Consider the following 23,803-nt stretch of genomic DNA (forward strand, 5'->3'; position numbering starts at 1 on the left):
CACATACACTACGCAAACACATACTCTATGCAAACACATGCTCTATGCAAACACATACTCTACGCAAACACATACTCTACGCAAACACATACTCTACGCAGACACAGATTCTGCGCAAACACATACACTACGCAAACACACACACACACAAACGCAAACATATACACTACGCAAACACAGACTCTACGCAAACACATACTCTACGCAAAGACATACTCCAGGCAAACACATACTCTACGCAAACACATACTCTACGCAAACACATACTCTACGCAGACACAGATTCTGCGCAAACACATACACTACGCAAACACACACACACAAACGCAAACATATACACTACGCAAACACAGACTCTACGCAAACACATACTCTACGCAAAGACATACTCCAGGCAAACACATACTCTACGCAAACACATACTTCACGCAAACACATACATAAAAATGTATGTCCTTCCGCAACAACATCATAAGATATCGTCGCCTTGGCCTTCCACGAAGATATATAGATAATTCATCAAACAAAATGTCAGATGTCAACAGGAATCACCCATGTTGTCCAAGTGAGCTAAATGGGGGTTAATAATCTTGCCTAAGGAAAAAATCGAAAAATCCCTGAGGCGGGGCTCGAACCCGGGACCTTCTGGATCAAAGTGCAATGCCTTAACCACTCAGCCACTTCACTACAGGCAAACGCCTACTCTATGCAAACACATACTTCACGCAAACACATTCTCTACGCAAACACATACTTCACGCAAACGCATACTCCAGGCAAACACATACCTACTACACGCAAACACATACTCTGCGTAAACATATACTCCACTTAGTTTGAGTACAGTTACACTGTGGTAGAACAAAAGAAAAGGGTGTGACACTTAATTCAAATTTTTTTACATCGATTAGCCTCAGCTCTTTATAAATTTTCAGCAACTCTTCTACATTTTTATGGGAGCAAACCGTTGTCTCTCTCATACCACCCTTTTTGAATTATTAATAATCTCACGCCCCACTTTCAATGTATCTTAACCATTGACTAATCTGTATTTTATATTGCAATATTAGCCAGTTAACTTTCGTACTCCATAAATACACATCTTGAAAGATTTAGCCAGAAAACTCGAAATGCCAATCGATTTAAATGACCATCATCTAGGCAAAAACTCTCAAACCTGTTACCTCGCGAAGTTCCAGATTTGAGAGTGTCTGCCCATATGAAGGTCATTAAAATCGATCAATATTTGAAAGACGAGTTTTATGGCCAAATTTTAAATACGTGTTTGTTTTTTCCAAAGTACGGCAGTGAACTGGTTAATACTTGAGATAATGTTACACATTCAAATCCATTTAGTAAGGTGTTAATATTCTTAATCACTTTACACACATTTTTAGTTATATTCTCTTAAATATATATATATATATATATATATATATATATATATATATATATATATATATATATATTTCTGTCATATTTTGACCCGTATTTCTTTCTCGAAAATAACATTCAAGATGAAGATAGTTCCCAAGAACTTGAAAAATATTGTCCTTTATTTTCATATTTGTGACGACAAGAATTTGTCAAAGGAGAGTGGCAATCGATAGTCTCATCTGATTATGTCATTTTAAATCATACAAATAATATTTCTTCTATAAGACGAAAATACATGTTTAGACAAATTTAATTGAGATCGTCAAATATCGGTCAAAATAACTGTTTGAACCGATTTGGTGATATCATTGATTTGATCTCATACTAGAATAAGTGGGTATTATAAAAACTGACGAGATAACTTAAAGTCTTTGTAAAAATTCCACTTGTTGATTTCGTTCAATTTTGAAATGAATGCTATTTTTAGACATTTAACTTTTTGTCTATTTTTGTGACGTTTTTAATAGTTTTACCAATATATCTACTATTATCACAAGTGATAAAAATAACATGAGAACTAATTTGCCTTTATCTTGCCAATGGCGTTACAGACAGACCGGAATTTCAACATGACTTAGATATCAGCCCAGGCGACTTCCTCTAGTAAAAAATACTTCCGTGACTTTCTCCAAAAAAACGTTTGTCTGTCAACGATTTCGGCTTTTCTATGTATCTTATCTGCTGTCTCTCCTTCATTTCTTACATATTATGTTATAGTTTCTTTTTACAGTTTACTCCAAATAAGTCGATGTTACGAGAAAAAACGACATATTTCATAATTAAATTTATACAGCTTAGCACTCAATTGTTTTTACTTTACATTATTCCAATGGATTTTATACTGGGGCCCTTACTTGATTAAAACATCTTTCACGATCCGGACATCCCTCTGTGTGTGTGAGTGCGCGCGCGTGTGTGTGTGTGTGTGTGTGTGTAAATCATGACTGTATCAAACATATTAACATACTCATACATGGAACGGGAGGGGGGGGCGGGGCTGGCATGTCCAAAATTTATGAAGAATTGTTTTTATACAGAGGCGGGAGTTGGCTAGTTCACGACCTTAACTTAGAGCCAAGCCAAAGAAAATCCCTTTGTTGAAAAGAAAAATAAAACCCATTAAAACTCGCAGCTGGTCAATCAGATGTCATGTGATCCAGAAGAGAGCTGATAAGGGGTTTCGATTTAACCAATCATGTCATGAGGATATTTTTATATTTTTTTGGTCTGTCTCCAATCGCAAATACGATTCAGTAGTCTGATGTCACGCGCCCGGCAACGGCGGCCATCTTGGTTCTAAACAAAGAAAATCATTACTTTTTATTCTTCCTGCTAGCTAGAATTTTTCGTTCCCTTTTTGTATGCCTGTGATCAGAATGTGTAAAAGTCAAAACATGATCAAATGTATGGGGTTTTTTTCCTCTGGAAACGCCTTTATGCTCGCCGGAGAAATATTTCATACGGGCGTCCGCCATTGTTCCGATAGTTTAGAGCCAGTGTTACTAAGTTACCATGCGTCATTAGGAAGGAAGTGACGTTACGACTACTGAATCCTATTATGGATGAATTTTCTTTCATCGCTCATATTCTATGATATTTGCATTATGACATGGCACTCGGCATTTGTAGTGAGTGAACGACCAGCCCATGCGGTGTTACCTGACTCTGGAAAAAAAAAACAAACAAGTAGGGCTAGGTATTGAGGTGTTCTCTTTCAATGGTTAGTCAAAGATTTTCATACCGTGTTAGTGCGTTGCCATCGTTATTATGTCATAGATAGAATGCGCTTGGCCAAGGAGTTCACAACATTGCGATCCGGAAGTATTACGGACCAACACACAAACTCTGTGTAACCATGAACTTTTATAGTCTGGTTAATAGATAGAATGCGCTTGGCCAAGGAGTTCACAACATTGCCATCCGGAAGTATAACGGACCAACACACAAACTCTGTGTAACCATGAACTTTTATAGTCTGGTTAATACAGTTTAATGAGAACAACTCACAAACTCGGATGGCAAAAACAATAACAAAGGCCTGAGTGACGTCATCTGCATACTATCTATACAGTTTAGTGAGAACAACTCACAAACGCGGATGTCAAAAACAATAACAAAGGTGACGTCATCTTCGAACTATCTATAGCCTGATACTGAAATCCAAAAGGACTGGCAGTTTGACGTCGTTATTTGGTTTTTGCACCGCCTAGTGAGTTGTCGTGAGAGCTCATGGAAACAAGTTATTTAATTGGTTGAACTATTGAATACAACTCACGATTTGTTTTCTTTTGTGGCAAAAGACTGGCATTTTGACGTCATTTTTTGGCCAGTGTCAGGCCATAACTTTACGAAGGCCACGCTTAGTGTCGGTTCGATTCTGGAATATGAAAAACTTTTGTTTGTTTGTTTTTGTTGTTTTGTTTTTTTTTTGTTTGTTTTTTTTTTTTGTTTGTTTTTTTTGTTTTGTTTTGTTCTTTTTAAATTTGTTTTTGCCCGGGGAGTGGGGTTGTGGGATTGGTTTGCTTTTTATTATATATTGTTGTTGGTGTTGTTGTTTGTAAGATTTTATTTTTGGTTTGGTTTTAGATTTTGACTTTATTTTTATTGGTTTTGTTTTTTGTCTGTTTGTTGTTGTTGTTTTTGTGTGTGTGTGTGTTTCTTTTTTTCTTGGGGTTTGTTTTGTTTTTTGTTTTTTGTTGGTTTTTTTTGTTTTTTGTTTTTTTCGTTTTTTTTTTTTTTTGTTTTGTTTTTTTTTTGTTTTATTTCGATACTTTTTTTATGATTTTGTTACTGGTTCCCATTATTCTGATTGCTATTGGCTTTATCGTCATTGTTTTAATGGATAGTGTTTAGCTTTTGTTCCAGAGTTTTCCATTTACAACAATGAGACATTACAATCAGGGTTATCCCTCTTGTAACCAAGTATTCATTGGTGCCACTCAAAGTATGCTACTCTTGTGATATCATCGTTTTAGCTGAATCAATCATTTTAAAAGATCGATTTCAGAACAGTTGGTGTGGTCTGTTCTTGACCCCCAATGACGTCGACTTTTTATTTATTTTCATTATGCCAAATTGTAATAATGAAGAAATTAATTCTAATTGTCTTAGAGAAAAATAACAAACGGGATTAAAACTTATATGGAGTTTACTGTTTCATCTCATGTTTTTATCTGGCATACTTTGCTCACTTACAACGGGACACATTTTTCACACTCATTTTGTTTCTCTCAATCTCTATCTCTATTTCTCGTGAATTCCTTTAACAGCACTTGACATCAATCTGTTGTTTCTTTATCACAAGAGGGCACTAAAGAAAACTCCCCAAAATACCAAAATCACACGATATTTTGTTATTTGGGACCTCTCCATTTTATCTACAGCGAGCTATTTTCACTACTGTGTTGTGTGCTTCCATCGACTGTTTCCTTATAACGTTCAATCTCTCTTGCTCAAAGTTGCTGCAATTTCATGGTTTTCCTCTTCGTTCTTTCACATTTAATGTTTTATTTACCTCTATTCACGTTTTTGAAGTCCAGCTGTATTCAGACAACAATGTGCTGTTAAAAAAGTAGTAGGATAGTTACGTATTATCATGAAAAATGCTTTTACTTTGTTATCAATTTACAATTAAAACGCTCACTGTTTTAAATCGATATTGGTGTTTTCAGTTTGTTTTACTTGCTTTTTTCCTCATGTTGTGGTTTTCTCTATGACATCCGGTACATGTATCATTATTTTTACATAATGTCATTGTAAAATTTCAATGGTTTGAGTGTGTAACATTTGTTAATTTAAAAATGATTTCAAACAGGTAATTATTTTTGTTTCCAATGTTAATAATAATCCGAAGTATTTTTAATGAAAGAATAGAAGAGCACTACTTTATACTGCAAATGTTGCTGTTTTAAACTCGAAGAAAAATAGAATATTAAAAAATAGAATAAAAAAACTTTTAAATTTTATTTTAAGACAATTTATATGGACGTTTCGGATTTCCCCTTTGTCACCAAACACGATGAATAAGAAATAATGTCTTAATTGTTATATTTAGTTGATAAATAGAAAACCCGAAATGTGCATTTCATTTGTATTTGCCAATTAAATTAAAAATTCTATTGTTGATCTGGGATTTAAAGAATCTACTAGCACGGCGCTACAACAAACCATCATTGCATGTCAAAATTGATACAAGGACAATATTTATTTCCAAAGCAACATTAACTTACCTAGTTCTAAATCTAAAAAATGGTACCTTGGGTAGGGTGCCCGATATTCGACATTGAACGTAAGTTCGACACTCTTTGATAGGTTGCTTTCAAATCTGTTTTTTCACCTAGATTTTTGTTTTTAGACATAAAAGCACTGATGTCATCTTAACCGCCGATAATTTTTTTAATTGAGCTATTACAAAGCGCAATATCCACTAAACGTGCTCAAAGCGCTTTACAAGGGGTCCCTGTCCAACAAGCAACAATTAACATTTAGGACAAGACATGTCGCATGTAAGCCGATGTTATAAATTTTCCGGGTAAATTTAGCAACATCTGCATAGGCGGCACTGTCTACAGATAGATGGGGTGTTCAAATATATAAGAATTTCTATATATCAATGCATATCTTTAAATGTGAACCAACGCCTCTATTCGGTGTTATGTCGGAATGAAACGTGAATTTAAAGTAAAAGCCGACGACAGAAAAACAGAGCTTGAGCCTAAAGAAGGTTATTTTAAAAAATACATCCACTCTTCCTTTGGATAAAATCAATTCATATCAAATTTGTGTGTTTGCTTGGGGTTTTTTTTTCATATTTTGGATCATTTATTTTAATAAGGAAAGGTAAAAAATAAGAGCAAATAAATAAGTTTAAAATAAATTAATAAGTAAATAAGTAAAACAATATATCCTCAACCCTGTTGGATTGTAAGTCATGAACTGACAATACTAATTTATCTTATTGTATGAGAATTAAAGAGAAAAATTAGGACAGAGAATATTTTTGCATGGAAATTTGAGTGTTTGAGACGGTTGTATGTTTGTGGAGGGGGGGGGGTATAGAGGATATAGAGGGCTGGATAGATAAATTGTAAGACGGAAAAAAATACAGACATAAAGATGGATAGATATATAGATAGATAGATAGATAGATAGATAGATAGATAGATAGATAGATAGATAGATAGATAGATAGATAGATAGATAGATAGTGTAGATAGATAGATAGATAGATAGATAGATAGATAGATAGATATAGTAGATAGATAGATAGATAGATAGATAGATAGATAGATAGATAGATAGATAGATAGATAGATAGATAGATAGTTAGATAGATAGATAAATAGATAGATAGGGAATAGTATTTTTTTTTAATGAGAGAAAGGGGTGAGGGAGGGAGATAGAGAGAGAGAGAGAGAGAGAGAGAGAGAGAGAGAGAGTGAGAGAGAGATATAAAAGCCATGAGTCATAATAGAATTTTATAGAGAAAACAAAACAGGACTCGTTTTCATGAACGAGGACAAGATTTAGTTATTTACTAGTCTAGTAAGTAAATAGCTATTATTAAGCCCAAGCGAAGCAGGTGTCTAAAAAATCGGATTTCATGAACGCTTTCTAGTCTCTGACTAGCTAGTCACTTGCCTAGAAGTGGGCGTTGTAAGGACGGTGACTAATTCGGCTATTTTGTGCGGGTAACATCACCTCTCTAGTACACGAAGACAGGTAAGATACACCCGCCTCCATACATACAACGCAAAAGATTTCCAAAGAGGAAATTCGCAACACACGTGATATTGACTGTCGACTGTTATAGAATGCAATTATGTCCATTGTAGACTGTCAATTCTATCTTTAGGCCAATGGCAGTTTCATTGAGACGACAAGATTGAAACAAAGAAATTGAACAAAATAAATACAAATATATACACAAAAGAGAAAGTGCGTTCTGATTAATCACATTATTTCAGTCAGTTGCAAATGTCAACAGATAACTTTTGTCTCCACTATATTTTCTAATCATTTTTATTGTTGTTGTTCTTTGACGCAAACCCTTCAATTTCGGAGTCTTTCTTTCTCTCAACCCGATAGATTCAATCTACAAATAGCTGCTATCTTGTTGACGCTATGACGCATCCTAGTTACTAGTCTCAGTCTAGCTTGCGAAGTCTTGCCTAAGCAAATGACTAAAACTTGGCCAAACTTAGTCCGAAGGTGCCGTGATGTTAGTCCCGGACTTGCTTAGTCAGCTCACATGAAATCCGATTTTTTCAAGTCATTGACATCGGCCCCAGGAGTTAACTCATCTCAAAATCAGAATATTATTTCCTTATGCACACGAGGAGTTTTCTTTAATGGAACAATCCATTAAATAAACAAAACAAAATAGAAATACATACTTGACAAACTATCTCAATTTAAATTATAATTTATCATTTTGGTGAGTTAGAAATATGATATGTTGAAATATGACTGAGAGAAAAAACCACTTTAACAAAGTTATAATACGCTACTGCATGTATAGAATTGTTGACATATGTGTCGAACTTAGGGTCGCTAGAGTGACCACCATCAGAAAAAAATGACACACTTCAAAAATGCAAATTGCGAGAGTAAATGTATTAATTTATTTTTTTTCAAGGAAATGTTTTAATCAATTTGATGGTTTAAATCGCACGTTGAGAGCTTGAAAACAAAACGAGCGGCGGGGATTTAAACAAAGCACAACAACAACAAAACACAGCGACATAGTGTCGAACTTTGGGCACTCTACTTATTTATAAAATAATTGTTGATTAATTTAAGATCAAACCGTTGAAGTAATCGTGTTAAAATAAATTTACATGCAAATCGCCTTAACAACGCCATTCTCTCATCCCTCATCCCAATTTATTGTTTCATTCATTGTGTTTTGGTGACAAAGGGGAAAACCGAAACGTCCAGATTATCTGTCTTCGATAATTAAATTGAAGCTTCCATTCCATTTGACTTTTTCGAGCTTCAAGCAGCAAAATTTTCCTAATCCAGTATTCTTCACATTCTATGCAATTTGCTATCATTACATTCTATAGATTTCGGGGACCAAAACCATTAACATCTTTACTTCTTTCATCAAAATGTCAATCGTCAACTCTGACCTTTATACTCAATATTATACTTTTGCGACTTGGTCCGAATAGAATCCTCGGGAGGCGCGGTCGGTCTTTCCTTTGGGTTCTTAATTTCAACGCATTTATTTTTAATGTGTACGAGCTCCGATCGATTTCAACGAGATAGAACAAATCAGATGTTTGTACATATTTTGTGAAAAGTATCGAAGGTGAAGATTATTTCAATTCCTAATAATATAAGCACAATGTCTGACTAAATTGAACATCTCCATACGTACAAATAAACATTGGATAGAAGACTTTCACCCATGAAGGGAGAAATGTCTATCAAAAGGGAATAATACATTCCGTTTTTGTTTTTGTTTTTCAAAGTTGGTGAATATCTAAACATGATTTAGCTGGGAAAAGCAAATGAAGATTCTAAGCAACATCTGGTATCTGGACGCGGATTTGAGATGGTGTTTTTCTATGTCTCTCAAATTTCATTGTTTGAAGATTTGATGTTATTACATGACTTATCAAGATTTATCAATAATAAAAACCGGTTAAGTATAAATAAGAAGATTTAAAATCTTTATGATTTTGATATATGTCGCTGGGATGGAATATTATTGTTGTTCGCTTTGGCCTAAAGATGAGGTTTGCCCACGATAGGCTATTTTGAAAAGGTTTCTTACACACTTTTTTCCATTATATCGGAGACCAACATACCAGTAAGAATTTCCTTGGATTAAACCAGCATAGGTTTTTGTCCAGGAATTGATTTCCTCAAGGTAGCACGTTTCGTTCTATATTACAATAAATATACGTTCTCGGCAAGCAGAAATAAATATGTATTGAAGAATGCATAGTAAAAACAACGTGGATGAGATGAGTGCAATGTTCGTAAATGGAGCAGTAATCTATAGGTATTGGGTCAGTATAGGTGAGATGGGATATTTATTTGTGACAAGTAAATTTAAATCTAAAATGATGAGATATGTGAAAGAAAAGTGTGTTATTTTTTGTCTAAGAGACTATATTGTTCTCTACATTAAAAAACCTATATACATAACTGTTTTTTCATATTTCTGCCTATGAATTCCTTTTTAGCAAATCAACTAACTTGACATAATACCGTTTTGAGGTGATGGATCCCATTTTGGTACTACATATATTTGTAGGTTGTCATATCACTGGTTTAGTCAGTACTCTACCTTTAATTAAGACAGAGCAATAATTAAAGTTGCTGTAGTTCAAATTTACAGACGAGTGGGATAAATCAAATGTTGAGTTACAAAGTATGAATGCAACAACCACGAAACAATTTTCAACAAACCGTAAAGGATATCTTCGAATCGGGGATAAATAAAAGTCGATTGTTAGATCGCTCACCTATAGCCCGTCACTGCAACAATTTTAAATAGCCATAATAAAACGGAATGGAAGTTTCAATTTGATTTAGGAATACAGATGAAGTGGACGTTTTGATCGTCACCGCAATTCAAATATTGGCACAGTTTAAAATCGTTTCAAAATAAAATTGTTCATTACTGTAAAATTAATACAAAATTTAGGGGGAAGGGTGGAATAAATTAATACTATACAATATGACCAATGTATGAAAAATACGGGGTTAATGTTTGCTTAGAATAAAGCATTAAACGCAATTGTAAAAGCCTCATAGAGAAATAGAGTGTCACGTTCTTTTATAATATTGTCTACTTGTCAGTTTGACACTTTGTGAATACAATCTTTGAGTCTCATCATAATCCAGTCGTGTTAAAACTTTGAAATCCGGAAATACCCGCATGATTGCACTAGCCATAAAAAGGCGAATCAGAAAAATAATTGACAATGGCATTGTTATTTAGCCACTATCAATATTTATCACTATCGCCGCAAAATGTGTTTTTTTTAATTTCAATAATTGATCAAAAAGTATCTAGAAAGACCTCTACACAAAAACAAAACAAAAAATGTGTGGCGTTTCTTGATTTTTGCTCTATTTTTTTACACGAAGAGAAGTGCATTCGATTTGTACTTTTGTTGAACATGAAACGACTTGTCATGTCTTATTGCTTTTGCCTGATCGATCAGAATTTTAAAAATCTCATACAGTGCTATTGTGCAAATAAGAGCTTTTTTCTTCATTGGGGCTAAATTTCTTTAGAGTGACATATATATATATGCGTTGGAGGGAGTGACAAAGGGCATTGAATTAATGGTTCGCCCGCATTAACCAATCAGAATATTTCCTGCCATTTACCTCGTTTCGTCCCCTTGATTATTTATTTCCTATATGAAAAGGTTTTAGATATCCTTAGTACATGTCAAACACACAAATAGGTCAGGCCCAGTTAGTGAGTATTTCTCACAATATGGCGACACACTGATAAAGGGATTGCATGGAAAACCTGACGACACGATACATTTTTTTTCAATCATCTGTGTGAGTGGTGTTAGGACACGTGGGCTGTTTACTCCGGGTGATATGCAAGCACTTCAGGTGGCTATGGGTCTTCGGTTCACGGTCAGCGGCTGATTTCAGGACCAAAATAATATTATACTTTATTTTAAATTTTCGAGTCAAAAATAAAACAACTTAAATGTTGATTCGACTAATTTTAATAAAATATACGATAACTGACGTAATTTTCGGAAGTATGTTGATTGAAGAACTGAAGGCTCATTACTATAAGATAATAGTTAGAAAACATCCTTGTATTTAGCTTGACAGGCATTACAACAAGATGTGACGGAACCATCAATTACATTATATTACGTTCTCAAACAAAGGTCAGTTGTGTTGCAATGACGAGTTTTAGGGGAAACAGCTAGATCTTTCGACAAAACTGTTAACATAATACAGTGGATACACAAAATATTTAAATTGATTTCAGCCAAAATGTGTCAGTTCTGTTAAGACCAAGCAAGCTATAACCCGAATTAGAATCACTCTTGAGATCAATAATTAATAATATTTTTTAGAAACTATGTTTTTGTTTTTAATTGTTTTTAAGGGTTTTACGGCGCTTGCAACACATTTAGGTTATATCAGCACCAATTTAGAAACTATAATAAAACATATTGGAAATTGACAAAATTTCCTTCTAAATACGTATATGGTACGAAGTTCATCTAGAAAAGCGTTTGGAAAGTCAAACAGATTTTGAAATATTTGTTCAGAAGGAATTCTCAACATTTTTGTCTCGACCTTATAATCACTTATTATTAATATCGATGTTGAAAACAACAAGCAACGTAGTTGCAGATTCTTTTTTTTTTTTAAATATCAATGGACAAAATGATATAATATTATTATATTTCTCTCTATCACAACGTAAACTATACAGGAATTTCCAACTGAAATTCCGGGTCTCCGAATAAAGTCATTTACATTTTTTTTTTAAAAGATGGACTTAAAGTTCTGGTTAACGAAAAATCGATAAGGTCATAGATATATCGCTTGAAATTTACTAGATGAAATCAAAATACAAACTAGGAAGTAATAATATCAAACAATCGATATGATAATTTTCCTTAAGTAGCTATAGAGTTCTAACAATGCAGTATTTCGTGTGGCAATCGAATCTTGTGGTATGACACTCGCCTTCGGATCGGAAGGTCATGTGTTCGAGCCCCGCTTTGAGCGGCGCATTGATGAGTCCCTGAAAAAGGCTCTTTATTCACATTCTCTGACCATATTCAGGTGTAAATTGAGTACTAAACCTGAGCTTTTATATAGCTCAATATCCACTAAACGTGCTCAAAGCGCTTTACAAGGGGTCCCTGACTAACAGCAACACGTAACATGTAGAACCAGACATGACGCCTGTTAGGCGATATTATAATTTTTCGGACAGAGACAACGCTGTTAACGGCCATTTTACAGCTGAGTACGGTGAGAGAATGTGAGTAAATAGCCTTTTCCAGGGACTCAACTATGCGCCGAGCGAGGCTCGAACCCAGGACTTTCCGACCCGAAAGCGAGTGTCATACCACTAGACCGCATAGCGTACAAGGGCGTTAACAGCTTTTTATCTGTCGGGAAAAATTGTAATATCTCTTAACAGGCATATTGTCTCGTCTTACATGTTAAGTGTTGCTGTTGGCTAGTGACACTATGTAAAGCGCGTTTAGTGGATATTGCGCTATATAAATGCTCATGTTTGTGTGACTGCAAAATCTACACATTCCACTCTGTGTGGCTTTCTCTTGTGCATAATAACTTTTATAGGGGAGAATTAGAATTACGACGAATAAGAGATAGTAATTTATTCATTTTCATTCACAATAAGCTGGATGAGCGTGGCAATGCAAAGTTCCCTGTGGGAATTTATTGGAACAACAATGAAATATTCAGGGAGGAGTATCTTTCTGTTGTTATTTGTAGTTAGTGATCTGTCGTCGTATAAAATGTAATATAGCCTAACACTCCTCATTGATCATCCTAATTTTTAAACCAATATTGTAGAATTACATAATGTCTATTGGAAGAATTTGATTGCCTTGATGTACAGATGAATTGCAATGCCGATTAGCATATTATGTGTGGTATCTGGTGATACAATGTGTGCTGTGGTTGAGAGGTAGGTCATTCGTCCATAGCCTTCTATTGTCTGAACCTGATACTGACCAAAAGAATTACGTCACAATACAAGAAAATGAAAAGTTAATAGTCATTAGAACTGCCCAAATGATCTCACTGACTATATCATCATATACAACTCAGTGTTCACCTTCTTTTGGTGGTCGTCGGGTTGTATTGTGACGTCATTTTTGGACAATGTCAGTCAGTTACAAGGCTACGTCCATCTTGCATGGCTATGCGATGAAATCCTTGAGTTCGAACTTCTGTCCCTTGCGTTTTCGTTTGTATAAGTTCGAACATTACATTCCGATGTCCCTTTTGTGTCAAATACCATGTTTTTTTCTACAATAATATTGTACAAGGCTGCGTGCTTTGTCATAAATTCATGTTAAACTTAAGTACCTACGTTCTCCACTTGGAGTAATGAATATTATTTAATCCCTTCCCATAAGTAACGCTGAACAATACCAAGTTTTCTCAAACAATTTCTGAAGTCAAAACTGCCTATCCTCGAATCTGATTAAAACGAGGCAAACGTCATTAAAATTTTCAAACCAATTCCCATCAGATGTAAAGAAATCAAAATCGTTTGAAGAGTAGAATAAAGGAAAGCATGCGCTTTTTCATTTTTGAAATTGAATAGCCCAATAGCTTAATTACTTTCGCGTTTTATGTTATCGGCTTCGTTGTGACCAACTGCATTAGTTCGAGATGTAGATCTATAGTCATTTACAAAAGAAATTAGACAGGATGTAATTGCTATCATCTCACAGAAGAGAAAACATATCGGTACGTGGTATTTATCTTTAAGAAGTAGACATTTTTTTTCTTTCTGTTGATATATCGCATGCTTTTAGTGGCATAAGTGAGAAGCAGATGCTGACAGCCAAACAGGTCGATAGAATAGCTACATGTTGTAAATGCACACCACACATATTTCAGTTTCAGATATTTATTTCACATAAGCGTTGCTACGCAACAGTTGTCGCACCAAAAGTTCACGCTCAGTGAGCTTGTTTTTAAATATCACAAACCCGTAATATTCGACCAAAGATGACCACTTTAAACAAAGTTATTCGACTGAAATGGGCACGGGAACTCCAGGACTGGAATTTTATGTGGTACGGTATTTTGTTTACAGATGGATCGCTTAAAAAAAAAAAGTCAATTCCAGAGACAAACGGATGTCGTGCAATCGATGTAGAAGTGAACGTTTCAATAACGTTCATTGAAGTAACAAATCGAGCAGATGGGTTTGTAATGGTTTGGGGAGTGATAATTGGGTATAGAAAAACTAAGCTAATACGAAACTAACAATGACAATGACTCAACTCAGACCTATAGGGAATGAGATTAGCGGAAGAGTAGCGTCCCTTGATTGGACGTCAGACTATGGGTGACGTCCAATCAAGGGACGCTACTCTTCCGCTAATCTCATTCCCTATACATCAGTGATATTCTTGAATCAATGGTCATCCCGTTTATTCGGAACAAGAATAATCAATTGATGATATTCCAGTTTGATAACGCCTCGGTACATAGACTGGACAAATTTCTGCTTTCCTAAACGATTCAAATGTAAGCTGTGTGACCTGACATGAATCCCATATGTGGGATTTTATGAAAGAAAAGCTAATAACAAAAAACAAGAAGAAAAAGACAAGAAAGTTGTATAATATTCGATGAATTATTCGACAGACTAAATAAGATTTGGACGGATATACCAGCAGAAACAGTCAATCAGTTGACATCATCAATGAGGCAAAGAGTTGTGGCATTGAGCAATTCAAACTGTTGACATACAAAATACTCAAATGCGTCATGTGTACTGATTTCAATTTTCTGCTTGATTTTGCAAAATTGATTTTAATGATTGGTTTTAAATAATATACGCAACTTCTTTTCAACAGTTTAGATACACAAATTCAATAACTTACAGTCGTATAATCAAAAGAAAAATAGTTTTGTCAATTTCCTAATATGTATATGTTATTGTATTTGTTCCAACCAGTATTGAATTCTCAGCGAGAATAAAACTGCCTAGTTTCTTTTGTAAAAGACTATATAATATAGCATTAAATTGAAATCGGAGTATCGGATGACGTTAATTGCCGTTAAGTGCCGTATCAGTCGGGTCACTGGTTTGATTCCTATCAATGAAAAAACGAATTTAACCTTCTATTTTCTTTTGTCTTCTAGCTGCTCTGTACTCAATTGATTTCATGTTAATTTTTTTGTTATAAGAACTCGTACGCTTGCATATGAGGAATTCCAGAAAGCAACAAAAAAAAATGGAAGAATCGTATGTTACGTAACAGAGGATCGCAACCGTAAATAGATGATATATCGACGAGATATTTGTTTTAAATTTGTCAAGTATTTTCTGATTCTAAGAACAATAAAATTCACTCCCAATATATCTAATTAGCCATCTAAATCGTTTTCTTTGTATCCATCTATAAAAGTGGTCAAGAGCGGAGTGTCTGGGATCAACACGTAGGTCAATATATTCATTTTTACACTGCAATGGCCATGTTGTCATTCGTGTTTTGCATTACAAACATCGTTTGGTCACATGTGTTATGCTGTGCTAGATTTTGTTTGTCTCCATTAGAAAATTTATATATGTTTTGTCATCACTAACGTCCATACTATGTTGTAGAAATGTTGTCAGATTGTGTGATGTTATGTCTGCACATACATTTCTTACATTGTGAATAATACTGTCAAGTGTATTTTGTGGGCACTGGGTAGTTGCATTTCTTACACACTGGAATGATGTGTCAATGTGTGGTAGCAACTTACTCATTTAAATGTTGCCATTGAAAAAATGATGTTGCCAGATACCCCATTGTATTGTGTTTCCTTCACACCCTACCAACTTGATGTTGTAACATTGTACTCGTAATGTTTTTTCTATTTTTCTGTGGTTATTTATTTATGTATGTACGAGTATGTATGTTTGTATGTGTGTGAATATATATATATACATATATATATATATATATATATATATATATATATATATATATGTGTGTATGTGCGTGTGCGTGTGTGTGTGTGTGTGTGCGTTTATGTGGGTTTATATGTGTGACTCAGAAAACATTATTTGGTAAATATTTATTTATTTTTATTATCATTATTATTATTATTATCATCATCATCATCATCATCATCATCATCATCATCATCATCATTGTTAATATTATTATTGTAATTATTATTATTAGCATCATCATTATAATTATTAGCATCATCATCATCGTCATCATCATCAGTATCGTTACTACCATCACCATGATTATCATCATCGTAATTAACATCATCATCATCATCATCATCATCATCATCATCATCATCATCTCCTTCATCATCATCTTTATCATAAATATCCGCTGATATCGAGGTGTGACTCTCATCACATCCGATCTATCTATATTAACTTTTAATGAAAAGATTTCAATTTCGTTGTGCATTTATTGTTATCAATTTTTTTAAATTTCTCTTCAACGCACGGTAATGTGTTTCCGTTTGTTTTATTATTATTTATCATTACTGGCTTTCCCGTGTCTATAAGTTCATTAATTTCAATTGTTCAGAAGAATGTATTACATGACCAATGCTCACATATTAATAATAATAATAATAATAATAATAATAATAATAATAATAATAATAATAATAATAATAATAATAATAATAATATTATAATAATAATAATAATAATAATAATAATAATAATAATAATAATAATAATAATAATAATAATAATAATAATAATAATAATAATAAAATGGCGAACACCACTAGTGACAGGTTTCAAGTTTGACATTTCACTTCCGAGGTTATTACCTCTGGATTCTATTTATAAGTTTGCTCTAATACAACCCAATAAATTACCCCATATCCCAAAAGTCTTTAATTTAATGAACAGTTTCACGTGAGGTACCGAGTCAAAAGTTTTACAAAAGTCCAGATATATTATATCAATTGTATTTTTATCATCAATACGTTTGGAGAATTCCTCCATTACTTGTAGTAATTGGGTGTCAGATGATCTTTTGCTTCGGGACACATGTTAACAATCACTTAACATTTTATCAGTTTCTTGAAAAATATGAATGTGATCTTTTATAATAGATTCAAACAATTTACATTTATACAAGTAAGTTATTCCAGTCTTCCCTTAGAATAGACCCTAAAGACAATTTTCCCCTTGGGGATGAATAAAGGGAATTTTTTTTTATTTTTTATTTTAATACAATATTTTGTCTCATTCCTCACCGAGACATATTTATTATAATTTATAGTCCCATTTTTCAAATATTTCTTATTAATCTTATATTAGACTATAAATGCAAATTAAGAAAAATTCATTTACAGAGATAGTTTACTCTTTTCTTTGTAAATAATACAGTTGGTTATGTGTTCGAAGGCAATGAACCCTTTGTTTGACAAAGGTAAATCCCTGCATAAATCATATCGTTCGCATGACCAATTATTTTATTCTAGTCTAGTAATAGAAAATGTTGATTTAAAATCTAACAACGCAAATTGCATAATATATTGTTACTTCTCTTATCAATTCAACACTTTTTCGGTTCCAGTATTAAAAGAACAATTTAATAGGTTAGGTTTACTCTATATTGTTTTGTTTTTTTTTCAGTATATAAATGCTAAATAAAAAGAAAGAAAAGTAGCATGTCCGGTATTTCTTATATAATATGAAAAAAAATGAAAGAACGGATAGTCAAAATATTGCTTTGACCAGTGTGTACTTTTATGTAATGAGGACAGAATGGTTTTTATTCTTAAAAGAAAAAAAAATTATTGACTTATGGATTCTAAAGTAAAATTCCATTCATCTATCCATATCTAGTATTGTCTCATAATACTTATTCCTGAGTAAAAGGATTCAATAATTTAAATAGTCAAACATAATGTAGTGATCGGCTTTTGTCTGTGTAAACTACTAATGAATAATGAATGAGGTCAGGAAAGATCGAATAAATGAATCAATGATATAAATATCACCGTATTATTGTAATGTCGGTACACAGAGGTGTCTGACCCTGTCACATAACAAATGCCGTGGGTTATCATTGTTATAGCTGTGACATTTACTCTTTCTTTACACGCTTACCCTACAGAGGATAACATCACAAGACTCCAGCTCAATGGTTTGTAACAGTACAAATATTTTAAACTATTTATTTGATGAATCGGCGTGCAATCCGATTGAATATCTAGGTGCGGATGATAGCAAATAAGAACACTCTGTTTGAATCGATTTTAGCATAAAGAAATAGATATTGTTTGTCGATGATCTTCTTAATTGCTAAAAGTATGAAATTAAATTCCATAGCCGAGGTGTATTTCTTGGCCAAAATTATGAAAAATAAAAGTGTATGTCAGTTCACAACACTGCCGTACTCTGGAAAAAAAAAACATAATATTTTAAAATTTGGCCAGAAAACTCGTCCTTCAAATATCGATCGATCGATGACCTTCATCTAGGAAAAAAAACCTCTCAAACCTGGGACCTCGCGATGTCCCAGGTTTGAGAGTTGTTTGCCATGATGAGGGTCATTTAAATCGATCGATATTTGAAGGACGTTTTCTGGCCAAATTTTAAAATATGTGTTTTTCCAGAGTGTGGCAGAGCAGTGATGGAAAGAAAATGAAAACATGGTATAGGCTAAAGCTGACCAAATCTTGCCAAAATGCATTTGAGGATGTTTAGTATTGTTTGGAATTTTAATAATGTGGCAAAGTGACGAAGGGATCATATTATGGTATTTGCTTTGTACCCAAAAGGTACTGACTGATCAGACTCGCCGACTCACTCACTGAGCGGCAAGTCACCCTGCCCTAGATCTCTTTGAAACTCGCTCAACTACAATTACTGATGCGTTGGGCTATTCAAGTCTCTTCCCTTAGAATATATCTTAATGATAAAGCCATCCTTGAGAGTGAATAAAGGGAAGTTTTCTTTATCACATATGCATCATGTAATCAGAAGAAAATGCACCAAACAAAGCGTTTGGTCTCTCTCTCTCTCTCTCTCTCTCTCTCTCTCTCTCTCTCTCTCTCTCTCTCTCTCTCTCTCTCTCTCTCTCTCTCTCTCTCTCTCAAATATTTACATCAGTTCTATTTTTTTTGTGTTGTTGTTGTTGTTGTTGTTGTTGTTGTTGTTGTTGTTGTTGTTGTTTGAAGTCTCGTGGTTTTTAGTTTATCAGCGGACTTTCAGCACATGGCGCATACATTTTCAAGTTTGTCTGTTATTGAACTTTAAAACTATGGTGTCTCGAGACAATTCCAGGTGTCTTCGGGTTTTAAGCCTGAGACATTTCGGTCTGATTGATTCACATTGATGCAAATCCATCAGACTGATGATATATCTTTTCGACATTTGTAGTTGTTAGGTCTTTTTTATTTTTTTAAAGGGTTTTAAGGCGCTTGCAAAATATTTTATCTAATTCCAGCGCCTGTAAAAATGAACATGACAGAATATTCAAAAGATATTGATATAGATATCGAGTACCTATGACAATAGTAAGACAAACCAAACGAGTTCAATATAACATGCATGTCAGAAGCAGATCCAATCAATAATCTTGACTAGTTTTTTTTAACAACTTTTAAGTCCTACAGGATTTCCCCCATGAGGGAGACACCAAACAGTTTATTAAAGGCAGTGTTAATAAATTTTAATAAAACGGTGATTTACATGGAAAAGAATATGTCTTACAAAATAAAATAAGATAAACTCATATGACTGTATACCTTTCTGCAAAAGACTCCAGGCAGACTGAAGTGATAAAAATTGGTCCAAAAAAAGGGAGATATGGCCACTTAGAAAATGATAAGGGGTATCAGGGGACAGAAGAGACAGCATGAGAAAGCACAGGTGAAGAATCTCCCAGGATCAAGGGCAGCCACCATTCGTCAGTCGTATGGGAAATCTATTCCCTACGATGGCTTGTTTTTGTTTTGTTTTTTGTTTGTTTCTTTTTGGTTTGTTTGTTGTTTTTGTTTCGTTTTTTTTTTTTTGTTTTTTTTTTGTTTCTTTTTGGTTTGTTTTTTGCTTTTGTTTTGTTTTTGTTTTTTGGGGGGAGTTTTTTGTTGTTGTTTTGTTTTTTTTTTTTGTTTTTGTTTGTTTGTTTTTTTTTTGTTTTTTTTTTGTTTTTTTTTTGATAATCTATGGGTTTTTATAAAACAAATAATAATGTTGACTTTGAATTTAAAAAATTATCAATTTTGAATGGTACATACATATTTAAATTCCATATGAATTATGTTTGTAACAATTACATTTTCTCGTGATTTTTCTATATCAACTAACTGCTTTCTCTATTTGCTGTTTTATATTCATTCCAGGATGCGTCATGAAAATTGGTGACGACTTAATGAGATGGTTATGACTCCTGGGATGGATTCCAGCGTGTACAGAGCAAATGAGTTCTTAGATGTTTTGTTTAAAATTACACAGTCTAATTTATCTTAAAATTGTTTTATTCTGTTTTCAAGAATAGATTTTACTTCTAAATATATTTCATTATCCAAACCCACTGCAAAAGGTGTTAATTTTTTTTTTTTTAATATTTGGCGGAATATTATATTTATGTATGGATGTGTTGTGAGGGTGTTTTGTATGTGTATGTCTGTGCATTTGTTTGTTTGCGCATGTGTTTGTGTATGTGTGTGTGTGTGTGTGTGTGTGTGTGAACATGATACATTTGAACTTTCCTATTGTTATATTCTGTTTCTGGTTACTACACGAAGTTAATCTTTATAACGTTCCCGCGATGCTATGAGTTCTTTGCCTGTTAAAATACTTATTCCTCACACTTTATTGCCATGAGATAAAGTAAGTGGTATTATCTCCAATTGATCCATGAGTGTTCTTCTTCTTCTTCATCTTCTTCTTCTTCTTCTTCTTCTTCTTCTTCTTCTTCTTCTTCTTCTTCTTCTTCTTCTTCTTCTTCTTCTTCTGCTTCTTCTTCTTCTTCTTCTTCTTCTTCTTCTTCTTCTTCTTCTTCTTCTTCTTCTTCTTCTTCTTCTTCTTCTTTGTGGTTAGAGTGGCCAACGCCATCATGCTGGCATCATGTTGTATTCGCTCAGAGGGGCCAGGAATACTCTTCAACAGTCGTAACGTCACTTCCTTCCTAATGACGCATGGTAACTTAGTAACACTAGCTCTAAACTATCGGAACAATGGCGGACGCCCGTATGAAATATTTCCCCGGCGAGCATAAAAGCGTATCCAGAGGAAAAAAACAAAATAAATTTGATCATGTTTTGACTTTTACACATTCTGATCACAAGGCATATGAAAAGTTCTAGCCGGCATGAAGAATAAAAAGTAATGATTTTCTTTGTTTAGAACCAAGATGGCCGCCGTTGCCGGGCGGCGTGACATCAGACTACTGAATCCAATTGTTCATGACTTGGTGTTGTCACTATTTCTTTAGGCAGACTGTTCCACTCTTTTGTAATTCGTGGGGGAAAAAACCTATGTTGCTGTTATGTTGTGTTTGATTAGTTTGAATCTGTTGATTATGTATGGGCAACACGGGTGATATGCCTGTGTATTGACCATTGTGGATTGTTGTTTGTTCGTTTTAACTTGGCCACGTTGATAATGTGACAGCAGACAGCTTGGATTGTTTTCGGCGACTGGCCAATGTCGTAAACCAAGTGATCTAATGGTGCTAATAATGTCTGAGACAGTAATCCAGCGTGATCTTTTCAAGAGTGACGATACTATCGACAGTGTTGGGCTCCCAAACTGATCCTGTGAATTCAAGGTCTGACCTAACACGAGCTTTTTATGCGCCTAATTTTGTCACCTTGTTGCTTATTCATTTTCTGGTTGCCAAAGGTCTTATTGGCTGTTTGTGATGTTACGTATGTGGTAGTTCCATAGCATGTCTTTACTGAGGGTCACTCCAAGATATTTTGTGTGGGTGTCCCATTCATAGATCAGGAGGTGGTAGTTGGGTTGTTGAACGAACATGGCCTTTTGACATGGATACAACCCAGCACTTTATTGGACTGAAAGAGTCGCAGATATCCTTTCGTAAAGCAATGTAACAACAATCTTAATCAGTCTGCACCTTGGACTGAACCCGACAATCCTTAGAGTTCATAGGAAATGATATACTGTGGAACCCATGCATAACATGCCCGGATAAGAACAGGAACCCGGTTATATCAGAGAATTTTTAAATCCCCATTTTTTTCTCCCTCTTTGCCTTTAATACAAAATATCGGCTATAGCAAGGACGCGGAAACCCACCTCTAAATACAATGCATTAGCTCACAGTGAGCCCAGGTAAGCCTATAGCTAAAGGCAATCGAGTGCGAGGCTAAGCCTAGTTCGTGAATAATCTCTCTCTCTCTCTCTCTCTCTCTCTCTCTCTCTCTCTCTCTCTCTCTCTCTCTCTCTCTCTCTCTCTCTCTCTCTGTGTGTGTGTGTGTGTGTGTGTGTGTTTGTATGTGTGTGTGTGTGAGAGAGAGAGAGAGGCACGTGCTGTGACAGCATTATCTTATTTTTCACAGTACCGGCGTAATGATAAAGTTAGTGATGAGCAGTCCAATGAAAACAATGAACATACCTATATTCAAACACAAGCTTCATTCGTCTTTCTTAGATGGCGGCAAAAAATACCAATCACTTTATCGTGAAAATTGAATGAACACAATAAAACTAGATTATATACACAACTCACGGGTCTCACAATTGATGGCAATATTATAACAACAATATGCTAACAAAGAAGACATCCACAATTAATAATTAGAGATAAAATGAAAACGTCATGACACAGTTAAACGCAAAACAATGAAACTCCCATCCCTTCAAGGTCAACCTGACATACATTTTCTCACAAACACACCGAATTCCAGCACCCTCTGCAATACGGCACTTTGGACTGGATGACCGGATATATCTATATGATAAGTCGTTACCTCCCATGAGCATCAGATTTCAGCACGCTCGGATTCTAGCACGCTTTTTGGCTTCTCTCGAGAACGTACTATAATCCAGCGACTACTGTGTCCGGTTTATTAAGGGGTGTCTGGTAAAGGCCCACAGAGGCATACATTATGCGCTTAATCAATAATTATCTGTCTTTCGTAAAATATTCCCATTTATACAATTTGCCAAATGCAACCAAACGTTTCTAAACGCTATTAAATCAAGGTGATTCGTATGTTTGAAATTGAATTGTATGTAGTTCGATTGACAAAGTATGAGTAAAAATAAATGCTTTCATTGAGGGGAATCTTAGATTTCGGAGAACTTGAGTTTACTCATTCATACCTATGTCACTGCTCATATTTTTTTTCATTTAATTCACATCACTGTATTGTTTGTAATCGCCTCAAATAAAATTTTGCAAACTACAAAGTCGCCAGCGGAAAATCGCCAATGTCGTTAAAAACGTAACTCATTAATTTATAACGTTTTACAAAATTAAAATCGATACATAACTTCATGTAGATACATTGATGTGCCAAACCAAATAATATTGCTACAAAAAGTGAAGCATCAAAAAGTTTAGCATGTTTCAACGAGATCAAGATTTATTTTATCTATTTCTTCGCCGCTAATAATATACACGTCAATAAATATTTCGTTAATCAACTAAACTAAACGCATAATACATAACAGGTTGTG

At 34.3% G+C, this 23,803-nt stretch overlaps 1 protein-coding gene across 4 annotated transcripts in view; it reads left to right on the plus strand.

The window, feature by feature from the left end:
* The window catches only part of LOC144964254 (uncharacterized), a 43,405-nt gene extending 22,710 nt beyond the window's left edge, over positions 1-20,695 (plus strand). Inside the window, exons 8-10 of one of the 4 annotated variants that reach the window (XR_013643787.1) lie at positions 1,989-2,075; positions 18,267-18,296; positions 20,497-20,695. Coding sequence is in view for 3 of the 4 variants with exons in the window: in XM_078898314.1 (XP_078754440.1) it covers positions 18,267-18,296; positions 20,497-20,540 (74 nt within the window). In the remaining variant the exon portion in view is untranslated. Of the gene's footprint in view, positions 1-1,988; positions 2,076-15,581; positions 15,613-18,266; positions 18,297-20,496 lie in introns of all 4 variants that reach the window. The other 3 variants (XM_078898315.1, XM_078898317.1, XM_078898314.1) reach the window with 3 other exon arrangements.
* Positions 20,696-23,803: the final 3,108 nt, after the last annotated feature.

This window comes from Berghia stephanieae, chromosome 2 (genome assembly GCF_034508935.2).
Source record: "Berghia stephanieae isolate SIO BIC M18660-M18661 chromosome 2, UCSD_Bste_1.3, whole genome shotgun sequence".
Lineage (NCBI taxonomy): Eukaryota > Metazoa > Mollusca > Gastropoda > Nudibranchia > Aeolidiidae > Berghia > Berghia stephanieae.